Source organism: Rhincodon typus, chromosome 4 (assembly GCF_021869965.1).
Source record: "Rhincodon typus isolate 14 chromosome 4, sRhiTyp1.1, whole genome shotgun sequence".
Classification (NCBI taxonomy): Eukaryota; Metazoa; Chordata; class Chondrichthyes; order Orectolobiformes; family Rhincodontidae; genus Rhincodon; species Rhincodon typus.
In genome coordinates this window covers 10,221,614-10,243,303 of record NC_063335.1, presented here as the reverse complement: position 1 = coordinate 10,243,303, position 21,690 = coordinate 10,221,614, and the positions used below count along the sequence as shown (strand labels likewise).

General features: G+C 39.3%; 1 protein-coding gene across 1 annotated transcript in view; it reads left to right on the top strand.

The window, feature by feature from the left end:
* tgfbr1b (transforming growth factor, beta receptor 1 b) overlaps positions 1–21,690 on the top strand; it is a 54,602-nt gene that overhangs the window by 9,342 nt on the left and 23,570 nt on the right. The window contains exons 2-3 of the mRNA XM_020521552.2: positions 18,563–18,808; positions 20,839–21,081. Coding sequence (XP_020377141.2) covers positions 18,563–18,808; positions 20,839–21,081 — 489 coding nt within the window. The remainder of the gene's footprint in view (positions 1–18,562; positions 18,809–20,838; positions 21,082–21,690) is intronic.

Below are 21,690 nucleotides of genomic sequence, written 5' to 3'. Positions count from 1 at the left end.
GTAAAGCACGTAAGATGACACTTTTCACTGTACCTTGGTAAACATGATAGTAATAAGTCAAATGTTCACATGTAAGTTAGTTAACATCTGTTATGGCTAGAAAACTACTTCCATTCTAGCCATCCTTCTAGTTGCGTAAAATCAGCTGTGTAATACTTCCTTCTGGGAATTAAATTGAACTTGAAGCAACTGGTGAGAAAGGGAACTTTTCCTTGCTAGTTTAATTGCCGTTTCAAATACTACCAATATTTCAGTAACGAATCATAGATGCTTAAATTTCTATAATTGCACTGGTCCGAGAATCGGCGATGCAAGTGATCAGGGCCGTAAATTGCTGTAGTTCTGAGGAAGGGTTATTGGACTCAAAATATTGCTCTATCTTTCTCTCTCTACAGGTGTGCTTGACCTGGTGAGTTTATACAACACTTTGTTTTTGTTTCAGTAAGTTGCCATAGTAGTGTGGGCATTTCATCTCCCCATGGGAAGGGAGATGCTGGAAGGAAGATTGAGAAGGGGATGGTATAACGTTTGATATAATTTGATAGCTTTTCAATGGGAGTTGGCTAAAAGTTCAAAACATTTGCTTTTATTCATTCATGGATGTAGATGTTGCTGGCTAATGCCTGCAGCTGTTTCTTGATGTCACGTAGAGTGAATGAAATTGGCTAAAAGCTGGCATCTGTGATGCCAGAGATCTCAAGAGGAGGCCAAGATGGATTATCTACTCAATACTTCAGTCTTGTCTTTTATACAGATGTGCTGGGCTACCCCACTATTGATGATGAGGTATTTGTGGATCCTTTGCCTCTAAATTGTTTAATTGTCCACCAACACTCATGACCCGATGTAGTAGTATTGGAAATCATGGATCTGATCCTGTGGTTGTGGGATCACTTGGCTCTGTCTAATGCATGCTGTTTATGCTGCCGTCATGCAAGTAGTCCTATGTTGTACCTTCACCAGATCACCCAGCTTAATGGTAATGATAAATTGGGAGGATATGCCAGGTCATAGTGTTACAGATTACTTTGAAAACAATTCTACCATTGGGTCAACAGATGCCAAGTTTTCTGTCACCAGAGCAGCTCCATCTATCCTATTTAATATGATGATGCCCCACAAGTGATGGAGAGATCTTCAGTGTGAGGATGAGCTTGTCTCCTCCAGGACGATGTGGTGGTCACTCCTGCCAATACTGTTATGGGCAGATGCATCTACTAGAAATTGGTGAGGGTTAGGTTAAGAGAGGTTTTTTTTTTCTCTTTTTTTTTTGGTTCCTTGCCATTTGCTGCAGGCCCATTCTAGCTTTATGCCCTTTATCCCTATCTCAGTCAGTACTACCCAGCCACTGTTGGTGATGGACATTGAACATTGAAGTTCCCTACCCGGAGTATCTTCTGTGTCCTTGCAATCCTCTGTGCTTTCTCTAGTGGTAGTCATTAGGGAGGGGAGTTAATTCACCAGCTGAGGGGTTTTGGGGATGAGATTTGTGGCTGGTAGTGAATGTGAAGTAGGGTTTGATTGGTGTTTAAAGCTGGAGGTTTAGTTGCCTATATTTGATCTGGTGCTATAAGATTGGGTTCTCAGGTCTGGGGTCAATTTTGAGGACTCCACAGAAACTCCCTTCTGACTGTGTGTATCTACCACCATGCTGCTATCTTGGTATCTGTCCTGTCAATGGAGCAGAACGTACGCATGGATGGCGCTGTTGTCTGTATGTGAGGTTCGGTGATAGTGACCTGGGCTGTTACTCTCTGATTTTGGTACAAGCCCACAGATGTTAGTTTGTAGGGCATTGCATGATTGACAGGGCTGTTTGTCATTGTAATTTATGTTGCCTTGCTTGATTCTTGGTGGTCTGTCTGGTTTCAATCCTGCTATTAAAATTTGTAGCAGTTTGATACAATTGAGTCGCTTTCTAAGCTGTTTCAGAGACTGTTCAAAAGTCAATTACATTGTTGTGGTTACCGAGTCACGTGTGGACCAGACAGGTGAGAAAGCAGATTTTCCTGCACAAAAGGTATTTTTATGATGATCAACGATAGTTTAATATTCACTATTAGACTGGCTTGAAGGTTATGTGAAAAGAGCGTGATAGGGTAAGGTTAGATTATTCTGAAGTACAGGTAGATGTGACTTCATTCTTGAGATGTCCGATCTGGTTTCTTACTAACGCTGCTACTACTTGACATGGGTGTGCCATTTTTTTACAGTATAGCCTGAGGCCTTTGGTACTGGTAACTGAGTAGCATGATGATTTTTCAGCATTTTTAGAGATGACCGATCACGCTGAGAATGAGGTATCAGAAAGGAAAGATCTTTTGATATATGGATCTTGCTTAAGCGCATTCTCTGGAGCTCTTCGGTTATGTCAGCATCGTCATTGTATAGATCAAACCCTTCTAGATCTGCAATCTTAAGCGGACCACTCTCAATGGGATGCACTTCATATACTTGGATTGTATATTATTTAGATAACTTCCAAATGACACGGAAGCTAACCTTCCAGCCGTGGATTCTATTTACATGACTCGCTCCTGCAGAAAGGCAGCCAACATCATCAAAGACCATTGCACCCTGGTAATGACCTCCTACACCCTCTTCTTTCAGGCAGAAGATATAGAAGCCTGAACACACGCACAAGCAGGGTCAGGAACAGCTTCTTTTTGGCCATTTCAGACTGTTGAATGGATTATAGCCTCACATAATGTTACCAGTACCAAAGGCCTCAGGCTATACGGGTCTAAAACAAAATGGCACACCCATGTCAAGTAGCAGCGTTAATAAAAAAGCCAGATTGGACATCTCAAGAATGAAGTCACATCTACCCGTACTCCTGAATAATCTAACCTTACCCTGTCACGCTATCAAATAATGTAACCTGTATGCCTCCTAAGTCTTTTTGATCTGTACACCCTTTGCTAGATGTGATCTGTCTGTACTGTTTGTAAACAAGTTTTTCACTGATTTTATTGTCACGTGTACTGAAATACAATCAGAATTGGCTGGATGGCCTCTTTCTGTTTGTAGATTTCTTGATTTTAAATCCCAGAATTGAGGGTCTTCCTGCCATACAGAAAAAGCTTTTTATTATTTTTAATTGAAAACACTGCCATATCCTTACCTAACATCCATTCTTCTTGTTTGTATCACCAGCCAAACATACAAAAATGATGGTTAACAGTGGTGAATATCTGATTCATTAATCAAACGTCCTAGTTAAAAGCTTTTGGGAATTAAAAATGTAACTGTAGCTTTTTTTAATTCATTCTCGGGATGAGGGCGTCACTGACCTAGCAGCATTCATTGCCCATCCCTAATTGCCCAGAGGGCAGTTCAGAATCAACCACATTGCTGTGGGTCTGGATGGCAGTTTCCTTCCCTAAAGGACATTAGTGAACGAGATGGATTTTTCCAACAATCAGCAATGGATTTACGGTCATCGTTAGATTCTTAATTTATTTATTGAATTCAAATTCCACCATCTGCCATGGTGGGATTCGAACCTGGGTCCCCAGAACATTATCTGGGTCTCTGGATTAACAGTCCAGCGATAATACCACTCGGCCATTGATTAAGGAACAGATAAATAACTCCGTAAAGAAAAATCAAACAAACCTGAGATTCTTGAATCTGTGCACATGATTCTGTGTTCATTTTTAAAGTTCAGAGTTGATTGATTTTGTAGAAAAGAAACCCAGTGAATTATACATTTCTAAGCTTGTAATACAACCAGCAAGTCTGGATAAAGAGTAATAAAATTCCATTAGTAATATAAATTATTCATACAGGTTGAATCAAAGAATAGCACTGAAGATAAAATTAATTTACAATTTTGTTTCGAGGACCTCTCGTTGCATGTCCCATTGTCATAGAGACGGGTTGAAAGGGTATTAGATTCCTTTCTATAATTTATGTTTGCTGTCAAAGCAAGCGATTCAATTAGGGGAACAGGCAAGTTGCAGGATTTCTGTCGTCTGTACTGCATCTCACGGAATGGAGACAGCCCAGAAGAAATGATAGTTAGGTCCATATGGAATGTGAGTTTATTTTAAAATTTATTACATTTTGAATTTTGTGTGGGGAAAAATTAGTAGAATGATTTGCTCCACCCCACGACTAGTGGTGGCAAATTGTGATCCGCATTAAGCTTTATGGCAGAAAGCAGTCAGCAGTATTAGCTTGAAAAGCTTTGGGAAGGCACTTGATATCTACCAGCAATTTGAGTAAGTAGCTGAGGCATCTATTGTCATGAGGTGTACAAAGTTGGAGTATCACACACCACAAAAGGTAATAGAGATTCCAAGGAATTTTACCTCAGATGATAGCTGGAAAACTGAGGAAAATTCAGTGAACCTGGAGGACTGTGGCATACCTTTGGGTTGGTCCCTCCCTCGAAGTGAATACCTTTTCAAGATTGTTATAAAATATAAAAGAATGCTTGGGCTCGGGTCGGGGGGGGGAATAAACAAAACTGAATTCACAATATATGTAGTTTGAACAATTGTGAGTTAATAAATTTTCTGTCTCAAAATTAGGTTCCGGTTTAGTACCGTGACCACTACACTACCATTTACACCCTTTCTCAAATCATTATTGGAGAGATCAAGTGGCGATCTTAACTCCTGTTATGAGCTGTACTTGTTTCTCCATATTCCTCTTCAAATCACTGCCTTGGGTTCAACCAGACAGCTTGTAATATAAACAACTTATTCCATCCCTTGCTTAAGCCACTTCATTTCTGAAACCGGTTGTGGTTTTTTTGTTTATTATGCAACCTATCATGTGTCTTTATCAATTCCAGACTTGAATAGTTCTACCCCATTTCTACTGACCTGCCTTCCTCCACACACACGACCAAAAAATTGTATCCTGCTCAAAACTGTGATTTTTTACACATTTCTCTGGTCTTGCTGACCAGAATCAGTTCTTTGACTCCCAGTAATGTAAAATTGTATTGTTATAATGCTATTTATCATAAGGTTTCCTCCAACTCCAATCAAGCCCACCTCCAAATATCCTCCTTGTGACAGACCTTATGTACATCATCCTACTTTTGTCACACTGTAGGTAATGTAGTCTTTCAATTGCCTAGATTCTAACCTCTGGAATTCTCTTTCCAGTCCATCTTTTTTGATCAAACTTTTGGTCATCTGTTTTCGGAATGCTGATGATGGAACAGTAGAACACTTCCAACACAGAAGCAGGCCTTTTGGCCTTTTGTATACTCGCATGCTCTTTGCAAGAGCAACTGACCTCATCGAACTCTCCTGTCTTTCTCCCATAGCCCTGGAAATTTTCATCTTTCAGTAATGATCCAGTGCATTCTGGATCCTAACCTCTAGCTGTTTGGAAAACTATTTTTAATCGTGTCTCTATTTCTTCTTTTGCCAGTTACCTTAAGCCACTGATTGAAGTATCCACTGTTAGCACTGATCTTTTGCAAAGCATTCTGTTGTTCAAGTGCTCCAATGTGTTACCTTTGCCAATATTTCAATGTCATATTGAATTGAAAAGCTGGCAGCTTTGACATGTTAAACTGTGGTTACATGGCACTTTTTTAGGGTGGAGAAAACCAGACATTTCTTAACCAGAAATATCAACAGTGATAAATCTATACAATGATTAGTTAAATAGCACAAATAAGCAATTCCGTTGAACTGGTCTACATCATTTAGAGCATAAACAATGACCCTCATCTATTTCTACTTTATCCAACTCTATATCAGCATATCTATCTACTCCTTTCTTGCCCATTTACTTACACCTTTTTAAATATGCCAATGTGCTCCCCACAATGTTCCACTGTGTTAAGTTCCATATTCTAACCAGTAGACAGCATTCAGCTTAATTTACCCTATTCAAAAGCAAAATATCACAAACCTATCCTTTTGTTCCTCCCACCTTCACCTATTCAAACCCTATTACTTTTCTACCTTTTATTCAGAAAGGTAACTGACCTGAAACAATAACTGTGTGTTCACTAACTTCACAGTTGCAAGTGTGACTGACCTTCTGGCTATGCCAATATTTTCTGTTTTTATTTCATTTGTTACTGTTCATAAAACTGGAATGAAAAGTGGCTACTGTGATCCACAACAATAGCTGTGTTTCAAAGGAACTTCAGTTGAAGTGCTTTGGAGCATCCTGAGAACCTGCTGTGCTATTTAAATCCAATCTTTTAAAATCATTGTTTAAGCTTTTTTCTGACTAGTACTGCTTAAACTAAATAACCATGAAATCTACAAAAAAAAAGCCAACTGAAGTTGAGTTGTATGGTATTTTGAAGGTATTCTCCTCTCTGCTGCTCCTTGTTGGGCTCTGTTATTCTCGGATATGACGTGATGGCTGTTATGTGTTGTACTGACATCTCATAAGTAAATCTTGACTATAAATAGTGAATATCATCTGATAATTAGAGTGGAAATAACTGAGGAAGAGTACATTAGGTCACCACCATACACTTTACAGCAGAGTTCACTGGGTTATAAAGAGATTTTTTTTTTCTTTAGTCCTAGAGTACAGAAGCTAATTGACTTGAGCTGAATTGTTACCCAACATAACCTAGAGGGTTAAAAGCCTATTCTAGTATCTGGGAAATTAAAGCTGCCTCCCACCACCACCATCATTGTCACGCCCCCTGATGTGCCACTCAGCCCCCCAACTCCTCTATGACCTCTTGACCAACTGTAAATAAACATACACATTTCCGGCACCCTTACTAACCCCCAAACACCTGACCTAGTATCACTGCAGTCGAATTACTTACTGAACCTTTTCACAACAGCCAAAGTGACTGGCCCCACTCCTCAATTTTTTTAAACATGGAATACGATGCACTGTCTGTAAAATGGGGCATGGGTAGAAAATCAGCTTCTCTACTGGCCGTAAGGATTACTGGCTGCCTGTTTTAACAAGAAGCTCCTGTTTCACAGTTTCCAGTGTAGATGTCACCTAAAGGTAGGTAAGTTTTTGTTTAATCAGAGTCTGAAATAGGGTTTCCAGCCCAATTAGAATTTTTGGGTGGTTACCTAACTGAGATGTGATCAATGCATTTCAGTGGGACTCTTAATTAGTACCTTCATTTTTTTTGGACCCACAGGCTCTTTGTTAGAAGGATAGTTCAGATTGTATCATTAAGTTCAGTGTAGCTTCCCATTCAATTTAACTGGCTCAAAGACATCTGAATTTGCTGTTTTACCTGAAATGTAACCAGCTTCTCCATTTGAGTTTAACAAACTAGTTCAGAAAAACAATGTTGCTGACGCAGAGTACAGTTTTGGAGTCTCTTCTGACTCCAGTGCATTCTGGATCCTAACCTCTAGCTGTTTGGAAAACTATTTTTATTCATGTCTCCATTTCTTCTTTTGCCAGTTACCTTAAACCAGTGATTGAAGTTTTCTGCTGGACTGCAAGTTTCTTATCTCTTTGAAATGTTGCTCTTTGTATGATGAACTGTCTTAGAATAGTATATAATAGCAATTTATTGTCACGTGCTAATAAGACTTTTCATTGTATTTTTGTTTTTATAAGTTGCCGTACTGAAGTGCCTAAATTAATGATAGAAGTCATAAGAGGAAAAAAAAAGTAAAAGTTCATCACAGTTCAATTAACGACTCATGGAATCGGGTCCAGTGTACGCTGGAAAATCGGGCCGAAAGCACCGCGCAGGGCCAGACCAAGTTTGCCTCGCCAACATGAGACCTCCACACCAGAACTAGACCTACATGCTAGGTCATTGGAAGACCTGGAAGCTGCCTCCAAAGCAAGGATAAGACCTCTATGTTGGGACTAGAATTTCATGCCAGGTTGCTGGAATACCCAGAAGCTGCTGAAGAAGGCCTCCATGGCGGGATGAGACCACCAGGCCAGGACAGGACAAGAATGCCACCCCAGGCTGAGACTGCCCCTCCTGGACAAGACTGCCACACTGGGAGATTGCCCCACTGGGTGCCAGGCCTATTCTGCCATTCTGGGCCATTGGAAGCACTTCATCCCTGGGCCTGGGCTAGAATAGGTTTGCTTCTCAGTCTTCATTTCTATTTTAAGCTCTTTGAGTCTAAATGTTGGCCTGCTCTGTATTGGAGATGACACTAAGATGAGTGGCAGAGCAAAGTGTGCAGAGGACTGTAAAACTTTGCAGAGGAACATAGATACATTGATTGAGTGGGCAACGGTCTGGCAGATGGAATACAATGTAAATAAATGTGAAGTCATACATTTTGGTAGGAGTAATAGTAAAAAGGATTATTACTTGAATGGTAAAAAGTTGCAGCATGCTGCTATGCAGAGGGACCTGGGTGTCCTTGTGCATGAATCACAGAAGGTAGGTCTGCAGGTACAACAAGTAATTAGGAAGGCAAATGGAATTTTGTCCTTCATTGCTAAAGGGATTGAGATTAAAAGCAGAGAGGTTATGTTGCAGCTGTACAAGGTGCTGGTGAGGCCACACCTGGAGTACTGTGTGCAGTTTTGGTCTCCTTACTTGAGAAAGGATGTACTGGCACTGGAGGGGGTGCAAAGGAGGTTCACTAGGTTGATTCCGGGGTTGAGGGGGTTGGCTTATGAGGAGAGACTGAATAGATTGGGATTATATTCATTGGAATTCAGAAGATTGAGGGGGGATCTTATAGAAACATATAAAATTATGAAGGGAATAGATAAGATAGAAGTAGAGAGGATGTTTCCACTGGCAGGTGAAGCTAGGACAAGAGGGCATAGCCTCAAGATTAGAGGGAGCAGATTTAGGACTGAATTGGGAAGGAACTTCTTCACCCAGAGGGTTGTTAATCCATGGAATTCCTTGCCCAGTGAAGTAGTTGATGCTACTTCAGTAAACGTTTTTAAAGATAAGGTAGATTTTTTTTGAACAATAAAGGAATTAAGGGATAAGGTGAGAACACGGGTAAGTGGATCTGAGTCCACGAAAAGATCAGCCATGGTCTTACTGAATGGCGGAGCAGGCTCGAAGGGCCAGACGGCCTACCCCTGCTTCTAGTTCTTATGTTCTTCTGTTCTTAATGCTGGTCAATTGATAATGCCCAAGTGCATCCCCAAGCTGTAGCCTTGCTCTTCGTATTCTTTGCGTAATGCTTTTTTCTGAAGTCAGTGCACAAAATGTAAATGAACCTCATTGATTTCCAGTGTTTGGATTGTTGGCACAGCAGAAGCCAGACTTATGATTACACTTTCTTTATTCTGTGATGTTCGTTACATTTTGACCATCACTGAGTTGGTAGCACCTTAGTCTCGGAGGCATTTTTTGGGTTTGAACCATGCTGCAGACACTTCAGCACATAGCGGGTGTGCTGCACTGTCAGAGATGTGATCTTTCAATTAGATGTTAAATTGATGCCTCCTGTTCCTCCTTGTGTGGGTGTAACAGATCCCCAGCCATTGGTAAGGGCCTCGGTTAGCTCAGTTGTTGCATGGCCAGTTTGTGATGATAACAGCATGAGTTCAATTCCTGCAGTGGCATGAAGTTATCATGAAGGACTCTCCTCAACCTCTCCACTTGCCTGAGGCGTGTTAATCTTCATGTTAGACAATTACCAGTCATTATACCTCACGGTCTCGCGTACATTGTCTCTGTCTCTGAGAGCAGCCCTGTGGTCTGGTAGGGCTATCATTCCTTTAACTTTACCTTTAATCTTTGGCTTTGCATCAATATTTATTCTTCAGTCAAAATGATTATCTGGTAATTCTCACATAGCTGCATGTGAAACCTGACTGTATGCAAATGTATCAGAGATAGTAGGAACTGCAGATGCTGGAGGTTCTGAGATAACGAGGTGTAGAGCTGGATGAACACAGCAGGCCAAGCAGGAAAGCTGACGTTTCGGGCCTAGACCCTTCTTCAGAAATGGGGGAGGGGAAGGGGATTCTGATATAAATAGAGACGGGGGGGAGGTGGATGGAAGTTGGATAAAGGAGCAGATAGGTGGAGAGGAGACGGACAGGTCAAGGAGGCGGGGATGGAGCCAGTAAAGGTGAGTGTAGGTGGGGAGTTAGGATGGGGGTAGGTCAGTCAAGGGAAGACGGACAGGTCAAGGAGGTGGGGATGAGGCTGGGCTGGTTTTGGGATGCAGTCGGGGGCGGAGAGATTTTGAAGCTTGTACAGGCTCCATCCCCGCCTCCCTGACCTGTCTGTCTTTTCTCCCACCTCCTACCTACCAGCCTCATTCCCGCCTCCTTAACTGGCCAACCCCCATCCTAACTGTAATTAGTAGCCAAACATTTTCAATTTTTGCTCTTGTGTAAAATGCCTGATGTTTATTAATACCTAGTTTCTGATGCCATTTTCAGTCTTGGATCCTCGGAACAGAGGATGGGTCTGAGGAAGGGTCACCGGACCTGAAGCGTTAACTCTGTTTTTTCCTTCACAGATGCTGCCGGAGCAGCTGAGCTTTTCCAGCAACTTTGTTTTTGAATTGTGACTGTACTACTGGTTACTTTAACAACTAATTTAAGATAATCAGTTAAGCTCATAATGTGAGATAACAAGGTGTCGAGCTGGATGAACACAGCAGGCCAAGCAGCATCAGAGGAGAAGCAAGGCTGACGTTTCGGGCCTAGACCCTTCTGGATACATATTGCTTTTGCTTTCATCAGGGAATTAGTCAACTTGCCAATCAGGACCATTTTCTCTTGTAGAATAAATTAGGCTCGAAACGTCAGACTTCCTGATCCTCTGATGCTGCTTGGCCTGCTGTGTTCATCCGGCTCTACACCTTGTTATCTCAGATTCTCCAGCATCTGCAGTTCCTACTATCTCTGAAGCTCATAATGTGGCTTTTTTATACTTGCTAGAAGAGACATGAACTCTGCAAACAAAAGGAATAGCCTTGCACCGGTTTGAATTACCAGGAAACTTGGATACATATTGCGTTTGCTTTCTTCAGGGAATTGGTCAACTTGCCAATCAGGACCATTTTCTCTTGTAGAATAAATTGTTGTGATCATTTTAAATTTGGCATTCTGAATTAGTCTCTCTCTGTCTTTTCTCTCACTTGTCTGACTCGCTCATCTGTCTTTTCTCTCACTTGTCTGACTAACTCATCTGTCTAAACTTGGCAGTAAATTTTATAAAACCAAGACAATTGAGGTTTTATTTAATAAAGGTTTGGAAATGTTCCAAATATGAAAATGTGTGCACCAAGGTACCTAAAGATTAAAGTCAGTTCCAAATACCATGCTGTAAGGCATGCATTTTGTTTTAAGAAGATAAACATTTAAATTCTGATTTTTATTGCATGTTGACACTGTGTACAATACCTTTACTATGCAAAGGAACAGCCTGGAATGGAAGAAGGCTGCTGCTGTCATAGTACTTTATTATGTAATCTTTTTGTGGGGAAAAAAACTACAGAAGTCTCTTTGAGAAATTCGTGTCCACGTTTGTGTCCATTTGAGTAATTTGTCCACATCTGCTTCCTTAATAAAGATTGATACAAAGCAACTCATAAAATATTCTAAGAATATTCTAGCCATGCCGTCTATCTCTACGCTGAATTCATCCTCATTCCCTAATATGACCCATCCTGCATCTTACTACCTGCTTTTTGTTATAAATGCCTCTACATCGTTAAGCTTCAATAGAAGAATGATTATCTCAAAGTAGAGAGAATGCAGTACAACCAAAACAAGTCTCTGGCACAAATTGAAACGTGTTTGCAATAAATTGGTTTAATATTTTATGGTGAGAGCTGACTCTGTTTTGTGTTCTAAGTGTGGCGTCTCTAATTTTTTGGCAGCTTTGCAGTACAATTCTACATTTTGTGTTCATTTCCTAGGTCAGGTTACCTAACCAACTGAGGGTGGGATCGAGATTAGATTAATTTGACAGGTAAAAACTGACAAGCTTGGCTGCAGGTCCCAGCTAATGATATTCCTAAAGTTGAATTCCAGCATCAGGACATAGAACTGTTTGACGCAATTTGACATTTTTTAATCGGGCCCACCTGATCGGTGCAAGACTTGTCAAGAATTCTAAGCTGTGTTGGTGGAAGATTTAAGGTGTTGAATTTCCAATATTTTCTGCATAGTTGAATGTTTTATTTGTTTATAACTTTTATTATTAAACATTTGGCCCAGAATTTGTTGGGCTGATGCATCTCGCAGCATAACTCATTTGTTAGATTTTTTCTCCCCCATGCCCTTCAAATGGTCCGCTACATGCCTGCACCATGAGCTTAGAACTGTGAGACCAGTAAGATGTTTTGGATTTTAGTGGATGTTGGGATCAGCATTAAATTTCAATACAAAAAGATTTAACAATAGAAAAATGGAAGCAGAAGCAGCAGCAGCAGCAGAAAAAGTGACTAAATTAGTGGCAAATTAAGCACAGGAAGATAAATAGGCAGTAAAGACCAGATTTATATAGCAAAAAGGAAAGTTTAATTATTTCCACTCCAGTAGCAACATGCTCTTTAAGCTTGTTGTTTTCCCAACAGACTTTGACTCATTTAAGAAAATTATGTTGAAAATATAATCCTAAATTCCATCTAATCTTCAAAATAATTCGGGCTTATGTTTTGACTAGTGATTATAGATTCTATCTTTAAAAAAGATTTTTTTTTTGTTACATGCTGATGCCCTCTGCAAAATGCTGCTGGTATTAATTCTGCTTGTAGCGATCAAATTGCAAAAATAGCTATCAAAAACATCTGCATCAATAAACAGTAATCACCTCATTGTTTTGTTGTAGATTATGATTTACTGAGTATTTAGATGGTCTGGCTAACTGGTTGCTGCACTTTTTAATTCGTATAACCAAATTCTTTCAAGTTGCATTAGTATTAATTCAGTTTTAGCCTTTCTGTCTCTCCAAAGTGCTAATTTGTGTTAAAGTATGTTTCAGTTTGGACAATCACCTTTGTAACTTGGCCAAATAATCACTGTTAATTTGTTAGTCTTTTCATGCGTGTGAGCAGGTCTGTTTGAGAAGGTATCACATTGTGCCTGTACCTATTTTAGTCCAGCATTTACAAGTGTGCTTTCAAATGTAGCACTGAATAAAGTGAGAAACCTGACTGATTTCCATTGATTTCTTGGCCTTTCTAGGACACTGCACTCTTAACTGTGTTTTAACATAGTTTCTCCATTACCTGTCATCACTGCTAAGCTTTAATGACTCCAAATTGGCATGTAGAACCCAAGTCCTAATTTTCATCTTTCTGCCTGACCTTGCTCTACTTTCATAGCCTACTGCAGATACAATACAGTATATGTTTGTGCAGCAAGAGTAGCCATTGTGCTCTCCTCTTTGTGGAAAGTTGATGGATGTATTTAGTGTTGGCTCTTTTCTTTCTATGGAAAATCCTTTTCCTGATCACGTTTGTAACCCCACCAAATCTCATACACTGAATAGAAAAAAGATTAAAATGAATTTGGTTCATCACATTGCAAAATTATCTAGAGTGCTTCCTCTACGCACAGAGTGCAATGGATATGATTCCTACTGAATAAGTACAGTCAGGCTTCTGGGATGTAGTTTTAGTGACACTGGTAGTCATTTTGTAAATGTTAGTCAGAAACATTTTTGGGAAGTGGGTGGCAGGTGAAAGATGCAGAGACTTTTTCTGAAGTTTACTAGGATGATGGCTGTAGAAGTCATGAGAGAGAGAGAACTTGCTTTGGATAAATGCTAAGCTTTAGTGCAAAAGCCTGAATTAATTCTGAAGTGGACTGAAAGATTCTTCAATTAAAAATCTTTCTTTTGACTCCATGTTCAGGCTGCAGTTGCACCATAATTGTATTATTAGTGCTTCTCACTGACATTGTGGGCCGCAGTGTAAAAGCCATGCTAAATTGTGGGCATTGAAAGCATCGTACCGGCACAGATTGATTTAAAGAGGATATTTAATTTGATTGGGATGTTTTTAATCTTGGATGCTAAATCCTTTTTCAGCCAATTCTTCATTGCATCTGCACTTTATAATCGAAGCTACTCTTTGCCATCAGTTTCTGTATCAACCCTTTGTGTTGAATTTACTGAAAGGAGTGATAGTTAAACTGGCAGGGAGACTTTTCAGTGCCCACGTCCTCAAAAAAAAATGCTATTTGGACATGCATGAATTTCCTTTTGAAAAATTTTTGGTACAAATTAAATTATTTTTATCACCTTAATGATCAGTTTCATTATTTTGCAAGTTTGCGATGTAAGACACAATGAGAATGGAATTACGATTAGTTACTTCAGGAAGTCAATAACTTGTGATTAAAGTAACAGTATATAAACAGCTCACAGATTTTGTCCCTAGTACAGGTTTTTTGCTGAGGATTTATTGGTTTTGAGCTATTTTAAACTTGGCAGGGATTTTAATGTACATGACACTAAAGCAACTTGCATTTAGTCCTAGAAAGTGCCAAAATCAGTCACACTACTGGTTCTGTCTGTTGTGGATACTTCTATGAAACAGTAATTTAGTATGTATATTTTGTTTATCCTATGCATCAACTCCACTTACAGAATTATGGAATCTAAATTCTTCTGAAAACCCTTTTACTGTTGGAATGCTAAACTAATTTTAAGTCCTGTTTGTTTAGCTTCTAGAAACATGCTTTATATCTAGTTTTTTGTTTTAACCTATTGGAAAGTTGATATATTTCCTGTGATTTGTTAAGCTCTGGAAAATTTAATTTTATCTTTGTCCACCTTCTGAAAAACTGAGTCTGAACAGATTAATAAACAGTTTTTATTAAACCTGCTGTAGTCTTCTTCTGAGCACTCTCTCGTATGTCCTTTTTCTTCACAATATTTGTTTATTCCTCATTTGATATTATCTTGGTTTCTATCCCCAGCTAATGTCTGGGGTTTCCTGGTTCTTGCCTTGTATGACTCTCCGTTTTCCTGCTCATTTAGTTTAGTATGGAATGCACAAGAGGCTAGAATTGGCTAAGTATCGATATCTTGGAGGGTTGAGGAATTGGAAGAGATTAGAGGTAGAGATGGACAATATCATGGAGGGATTTTAAAACAAGGATGATCATTTTAAACTTGACATTGGTTAGGAGGCGAGCCATGTCAGTCATTGAGTACTGTGGTAAAAAGGGAACAGGACTTGCTGTCAACACAGTGTGGAGCTGGAGGAGCACAGGTCAGGCAGCATCAGAGGAGTAGGAAAGTCGGCGTTTTGGGTCGGGACCCTTCTGCAGAACTTACTGTTGAGTTAAGACACTGCAGTGGAATTGTGGATGTACTCCAGTTTACAGAGGGTACGATGTGGGAGACTAACCAGGACTGCACAGACATAGTTGGATCTGGCAATAATGAAATGAAGGAAGAGTGTTTCAGCAGTAGATGATTTGAGATGGGTAAAATGAAATTGCATTGCAGAGGTGGAACTAGATAGTCCCAATGATGGCGCAGTTATGGCATAGTTCATCTCATTTCATCTGTGACGCCAAAGTTGTGATTAGACTGGTTAAATCTCTGATGCTGGGAAGAGAGAATTTGGAGTAGGGGCTGAAAACAATGGCTACAGTCTACCCATATTAAAGGAAATTTCTCCTCTTCCAGTGCTAGACGTTGGATAGTCTGACAAATTAACAACATTTGAAGGAGTTAAGAGAAATGGCTGAAGTTTGTAGAAATTGAAAATTCTGGTCAATTTCATTCTCTTACATTGCCCTAAAATTGGCCTTTGAAACGTATATACTTGTGGGTCTCAACTATTCATTTAATACAGAGTATGCCATATTTAGATGCATATATCGCTGTGGTCCGGGGCTACTGCTTCTCCATAAAGCCAAATAGTAAGGGAGCTTGCAGAGCCATGAAACATGACTTGTACACAAACTTCCAAAGAACTAGACATGGTGAGTTGCACGTTCCTGTTGGTGAAAGGGATAAGTTTGTCAATTCTACATCCTCTTGGTTATGGGTACTGTAATCTTTTAGAGGGTTGTCCCACAAGCTAGTCAAGCAAAGACTTGACATAGCCATACCTTACCACACCTGAAATACCTTCATTACTGTATCTGCATATGTCCTGTTCTAGTGACAGGACAGGCCCACTAGAGGTGGCAGTAGAGTGGAATACAGCCACAGGGAGTTGCCCTAGCATTGGCTGACATATAGTTTTTTATTCTTAGGTAAAGTATCACAGGGTATGGAGTGAAAGCTAGAGGAGGGTTTTGAGTTGGATGATCAACTATGATCATGTTGAATGGTGGAGAAGGTTCAAAAAGCCGAATGGCCTATTTCTGTTCCTACTTTTGTGTTTCAGTGCTAAATCTGATTACCTCACGTCAAACATGAGAGGGAAAAAAACTTCCTGCTGATTATCACTGATCACCTTCCCCCATACATTTGAAAGAAGCACAGAGGGAGAAGAGAACACAGAATGTACTCTGGGTGGAGCGTGGGGAGGGGGCTCAATGTTCAAGGGTGCATCAGCATCACTACTGACCAAACTGGCTGAGTCCTGAATGACCTATTTGCCTGACTAAGCAAGCCAGTGAGGGAAAAATCTACTTGAACGTGTTCTTACCTTTTGACCTATTGAAGATGGATCTGTCCATGGCAATATTAGTAGGAGTCACAACCATACAATCCCATCTTCACATTGCAGATGCCTCCATTGTGTTGTGTGGTACTAGCACCATGATGAATGGGATGGATTCATATAAAAGATTTAGCAATGCATTCATAGGGCCCTGTGAACATCAGCAACAGAATCATATTCAAACACAATCCATCACTCTACTATTAAATGGTTCACTGAAGGGTGCCGATGAGCTTGCCAGAAGTGAAACCAGGCATACCTAAAAATGAGGTGTTGACTTGAATTTACAACACAGGATTACTTGCATTTCAAACAGCAAAAGCAGCATTTGATAGAACTGAACTCCACTGATAAAAGGATCCATAAAGTTCTGTGGTTCCACCACATCTAGTCGTGATGACAACCGACAATATGAGTACTTAACTGCACAAGGAGACTCCACATAGATCATGATCCTCAATGAATGGGGAAGCCAGTACATCAGTACAAAAGACAAGGCTGAAGCATTTTGAGTCAGAGGTGCTGAGTGGATGATCCATCCCAGCTACTGCCTCAAATTATCAATATTGCAGATGCTAGTTTCCAGTCAAACTATAGTGAGTGGAAATCAGTGGGGGTGGAAGAGGAGAACAAGTTCTAGTTGGACACACATACCTAGCATAAAGATGGATGGGTGTGGTTGCTGGAGGCCAGTCATTCTCAGTCCCAAAACGTTGCTGCCGGAATTCATAGTGACTTGGGCCCAACCATTTTTTTAGATGCTTCATAAATTATCATCCCTCCATCACAAGATCAGTGGTGGGAATATTTGCTGATGATTCAATATTTTCAGTATCACTTGGCAATGTTCATTATCATTCCTACCCACAATGCGTCATCATATGCTGCGAGACCTGGACGACATTGTTTTTCCCGAAAAAAATACGAGGCAACTACTATGTCAAAGAATTTTAAAATCTTACATAATTTTAACGTGGCAAATTGAAAGAAATTGATAGGTGTGAACTGGGGTGAAAGAGCAAATGTAAATCTAAATGCTCCTAAATTATCTGTCTGAAAACTAAATGAAGAAGCTTGAGGAAGAAAGTAACATTTTGATCACTTTGATTTGCATTTTGATTTGCTAAAATCTTGAGATAATAGAGCCAACATTTTTGGAAATAACATTTGGAATGAGTTGGTCATTAGAATTTGCCAATAAGTTGTTGTGATTTTTTTAAAAAAATACTCGATCTGAATGATAGTTTGTTGCCAAAGGAGCGATTGTGGGACACCCATCTGCAATGTATTTACCTTATCTAATGAATGATTGATGTGTGATGTGGTGTCTGAAAGGTTTACACAATGCTACTAAAGTTAATGTGCATTTTTTATCAAATCTTAAATGTTTGAAGGGTTGAATGTTCTACGTTTGGCCGCGAATTTCAGTCGTTAACTAATTAATTCAGTCAAATGAACAAAATTGTTTGTGTGTTAGGTATTGTCAGTTTGCTTGGGGAATTGTATAAGACTGACATTTAGGCAATCTGTGCCCGAGACCAGGTCAATTACGATGGCTTTTGGTCATCATATACTTATTGGGATAATTTTTGAAGATTCATGTTTAGAATTCGAGGCAAAATTGCTAATGATTAAAATTTATTCTTGTTCTATCTTACTGTCCCAAATCCTACTCAAAATACTTTATGTCGATGTACTGGATTGTTGCAGACTGATTTGAGATGACAAAAGCCAGTGCTCATCTCTCTTGATGACAGCTGGTGTTCAGGCACAACGAGTGCCAGGAAATAATTTTAATAGTGCCCTTGTGTATGGAAAACTTGAGGCAATTCTTCTCTAAATCAGTAATCTGTAACATCCTATATTCTGTCCACCAAAATTGAATAATTTATTGGACAAGCTGTCAAATTGAACAGTCCCAGTAGTACACTCCTGGTAGTCTCACTGTTGAATTGTTTCAAACAGTTGCTGCTAACAATTAGTTTCTTATTTGTAATGTAACTTGTGCTCAATTATAACTAATCGCTTGTTTCTGGAATTGTTTTCTCTCGTAGGATTGAAGTGTTTCTGCTCCCACTGTGTTGCAACTAACTACACCTGTGAGACAGATGGTCTCTGTGTGACCACTGTCACTCGCTCAGGCAATCAAATAGCGCGCAACAAAATGTGTGTCTCGAGTGTTGACCTTATACCTCCTGATAGACCGTTCCTTTGTGCTCCATCTACAAGTGGTGCTGCATCGAGTAATTGTTGTAATAAGGATTTTTGCAACAACTATGATCTTCCTATGCCAACCAGGGGTAAGTTTCTGAATGGATATTTACATGGATTTTAGTGAATCTGTAATAGTAGACTAGACTAAAGTTAGGAAAAAGGTATGGAGTTAAAATGATCTAGAGTTTGTTGTTTTTACACAGGATATGCAAAGTCCTAATGAAAGGTAATTGACTTGAAACATTAACTTTGTATCTGTCTCAACAGATGTTGACTGAGTCTTTTCAATATTGTTTGTGCTTCAGTTTTCTCATATCTGCAGTCTTTTGCTTTTGCACTGAAGCTATCCAAGCAGTGAAATGAATGCATGCTAGAGTTCATTTCGACTCCGCCTCACCTTGCCTTTCCTCATCTAACCTCACTTTATTGTACATTTATCTAGCTTCCCCTTAAATGCATGTATACTATTGACTTTCACCCACTCCATGAGTAGCAAGTTGGATATCTGATCACTCGTTGAGTAAGGAGATTTCTTCTGAATTCCCAAATTGAATTCTTTGAAGACTATCATATATTGTTGGCCTCTGGTCTTGCATTTCCCCAAAAATGGAAACATTCTTTCTTTGAGTTTTCTTTTCATAATTTTACATAATACTGCATCATTCATCAGTACTTTTTCCTAAGAAATCCAGCTTGTTGTTCCTATCTTAATTTCTTTTCCCCCCCCGCCCCACATTTCAGGTATTATCCTTGTAAATCTTTGCATCCTCTTCAATGCGCCTTATCGTTTGATAGTATATCTACAAGAATTATACACAGTATGCCAGGTGTGAACTAACCAGTGTTAAATACAATGGTAACGTAACTGATTTTCAATTCTATTCCTCCAGAAATAACCAATTTTTTATTTATTTGTTTATGGCCTCCAACTTGGTATCACTTGGGAATTTAGAAGCTGTGTTTTTGATTTCAGTGTCCAAATCATGAATATGGTTTATGAGCAACAGTCTCCCAGCTGTCATCTTGTGGGCTTTCCAAAGCTGGTACCAAGATTTAATTGACATGATTTTTCTTTGTATTAGAGGTCCTTGTTAGCGAAATATTTTCAGGTTATTTTTACTTCTTAAATGTCTGTAAGCTAGGTTGCCTAAATAAATGGGGGCCATCTAGATGTGATCTCATTAACCAAGTTTGCAAGTTGTTAGCTAGGGTTGTTCTATCTAACCTTGCCCATTGAATCTTTTTCTTTATGATTGATGTATTTGACTAAACATTTATGGTGCATGAGTAGATTTGTTCAACATTTTGGCATGTTTTAACCCACCCAGTCTTAATATGACTCTACTATCATTTGATGCAATGACTGCCCAAAAATGTTCCAGTGATTACATACAATTGCCATATAGCTTGGTTTAGGAAAATCTTGCAGTAATCTTGGCAAAAATTATTCAAATTCTTTAGTCTTGCTAGATAATAATGTTACCAACTCCTCGCTTGATTGTTAATGAGATAGGAAAGAAGGTAACTGTTGCCTTAAATCCAATTCTTTGAGCTACCATGAGTAATTTCGAGAGACTCTTGCTTCCTTGGTTCAGAAGTTTACACAGAAATACTTCCTTTCTCGTCTTTAAATTGCAGGGAAAAAAAAACTAAGTTATTCTTTTGCAACCTTGAGCTCTGAACTTCATGCACTGAAGTGTGGAAAATACAGCAGCTCAGATGTAACTTTTGAAAAATAATGCTAATCAAGGGCATGCTAAAAAATGATCAATTACACTAAATGATTCAGTAGTGACCCATTGAATGGTCACAAGTTAAACTGATTTATTTTATACCATACCTCTGAGGGCTGTAGTTGGGAGTCTGCTTTAAGACTGAAATATGATATTAAAGCAATTTTGCAGCATTCCAGTTGGCCTCCTCCATTGAAAAATTGAAGCAGAGCAAAATATTATTCATGATGGCAACAATGTAGAATCAGTGTTTTCATGTCATGTGTTTAGCAAAAATAATGTATTTGCGTATAATTAGTGAAACAAATTATTTCTATACATTGCAAAGTCTAGCATTGTTCTGGCTTTTTAACTTTGTAATTCTGCTTGTGTATTATTCCTAGAGACTCCAGCAGAGCCTCCCTGGTTAAATTTGGGGCCTGTGGAATTGGCAGCAGTCATCGCTGGACCAGTTTGTGTGGTTTGCATTTTATTAATGGTGGCCTTCTACTACTTTCATAATCGTGCAGTAATTCACCATCGTGTTCCTCATGAAGAAGATCCAACTTTAGATCATCCTTTCATTTCCGAGGGTACCACTCTCAAAGATTTAATTTATGACATGACCACCTCAGGATCTGGTTCAGGTAAAAGTCCGCTTTTATATTATGAATAAAGTGGAAGGGAGGTGAAAACTGCAAAGGCTAGAAATCTGAACTAGGTGGAAATGTACTGCAAGTTATTAAGCATTGTGGGTGTAATTGTTCATTAGATATAGTATAAGTGTAAAATAGCCCACTTTTAGTTACGGTGTACTGTTATCTGTACGAAGCAAGTTATCCATCTTCCAGCTCAGTTTGTTTTGTATTTTTGTTTTGTTCCTTCCAATGAATGGCTCTGTTCAAATTTGATTCACTTGGTTTCTCTGCCTGGTGTGGCTGAACCTACTCAAAATATTTGGGACCGAACACATGTTGGACTCGAGGAAATTAAAGTGAAAACCCTAGCCAGGAATGACAATGGGGGAAGAATAGACAAGCGGACAATTGGTTTATTGAAAAATCAACATATTGGCTAATTATGGTGGTGGATACAAATAAAAATAATTTTAGCTCATGACATTGCTATAAAAATAATAAAGTATTTCTAATAAAATAGTAAAGGGTTCGCACAATTCTGATCATTTCAGCATACAAATAATATTGTACAATGATCCAATTCAGACTCCTGGAGGGCTTTGATGTCAATAAGGACAT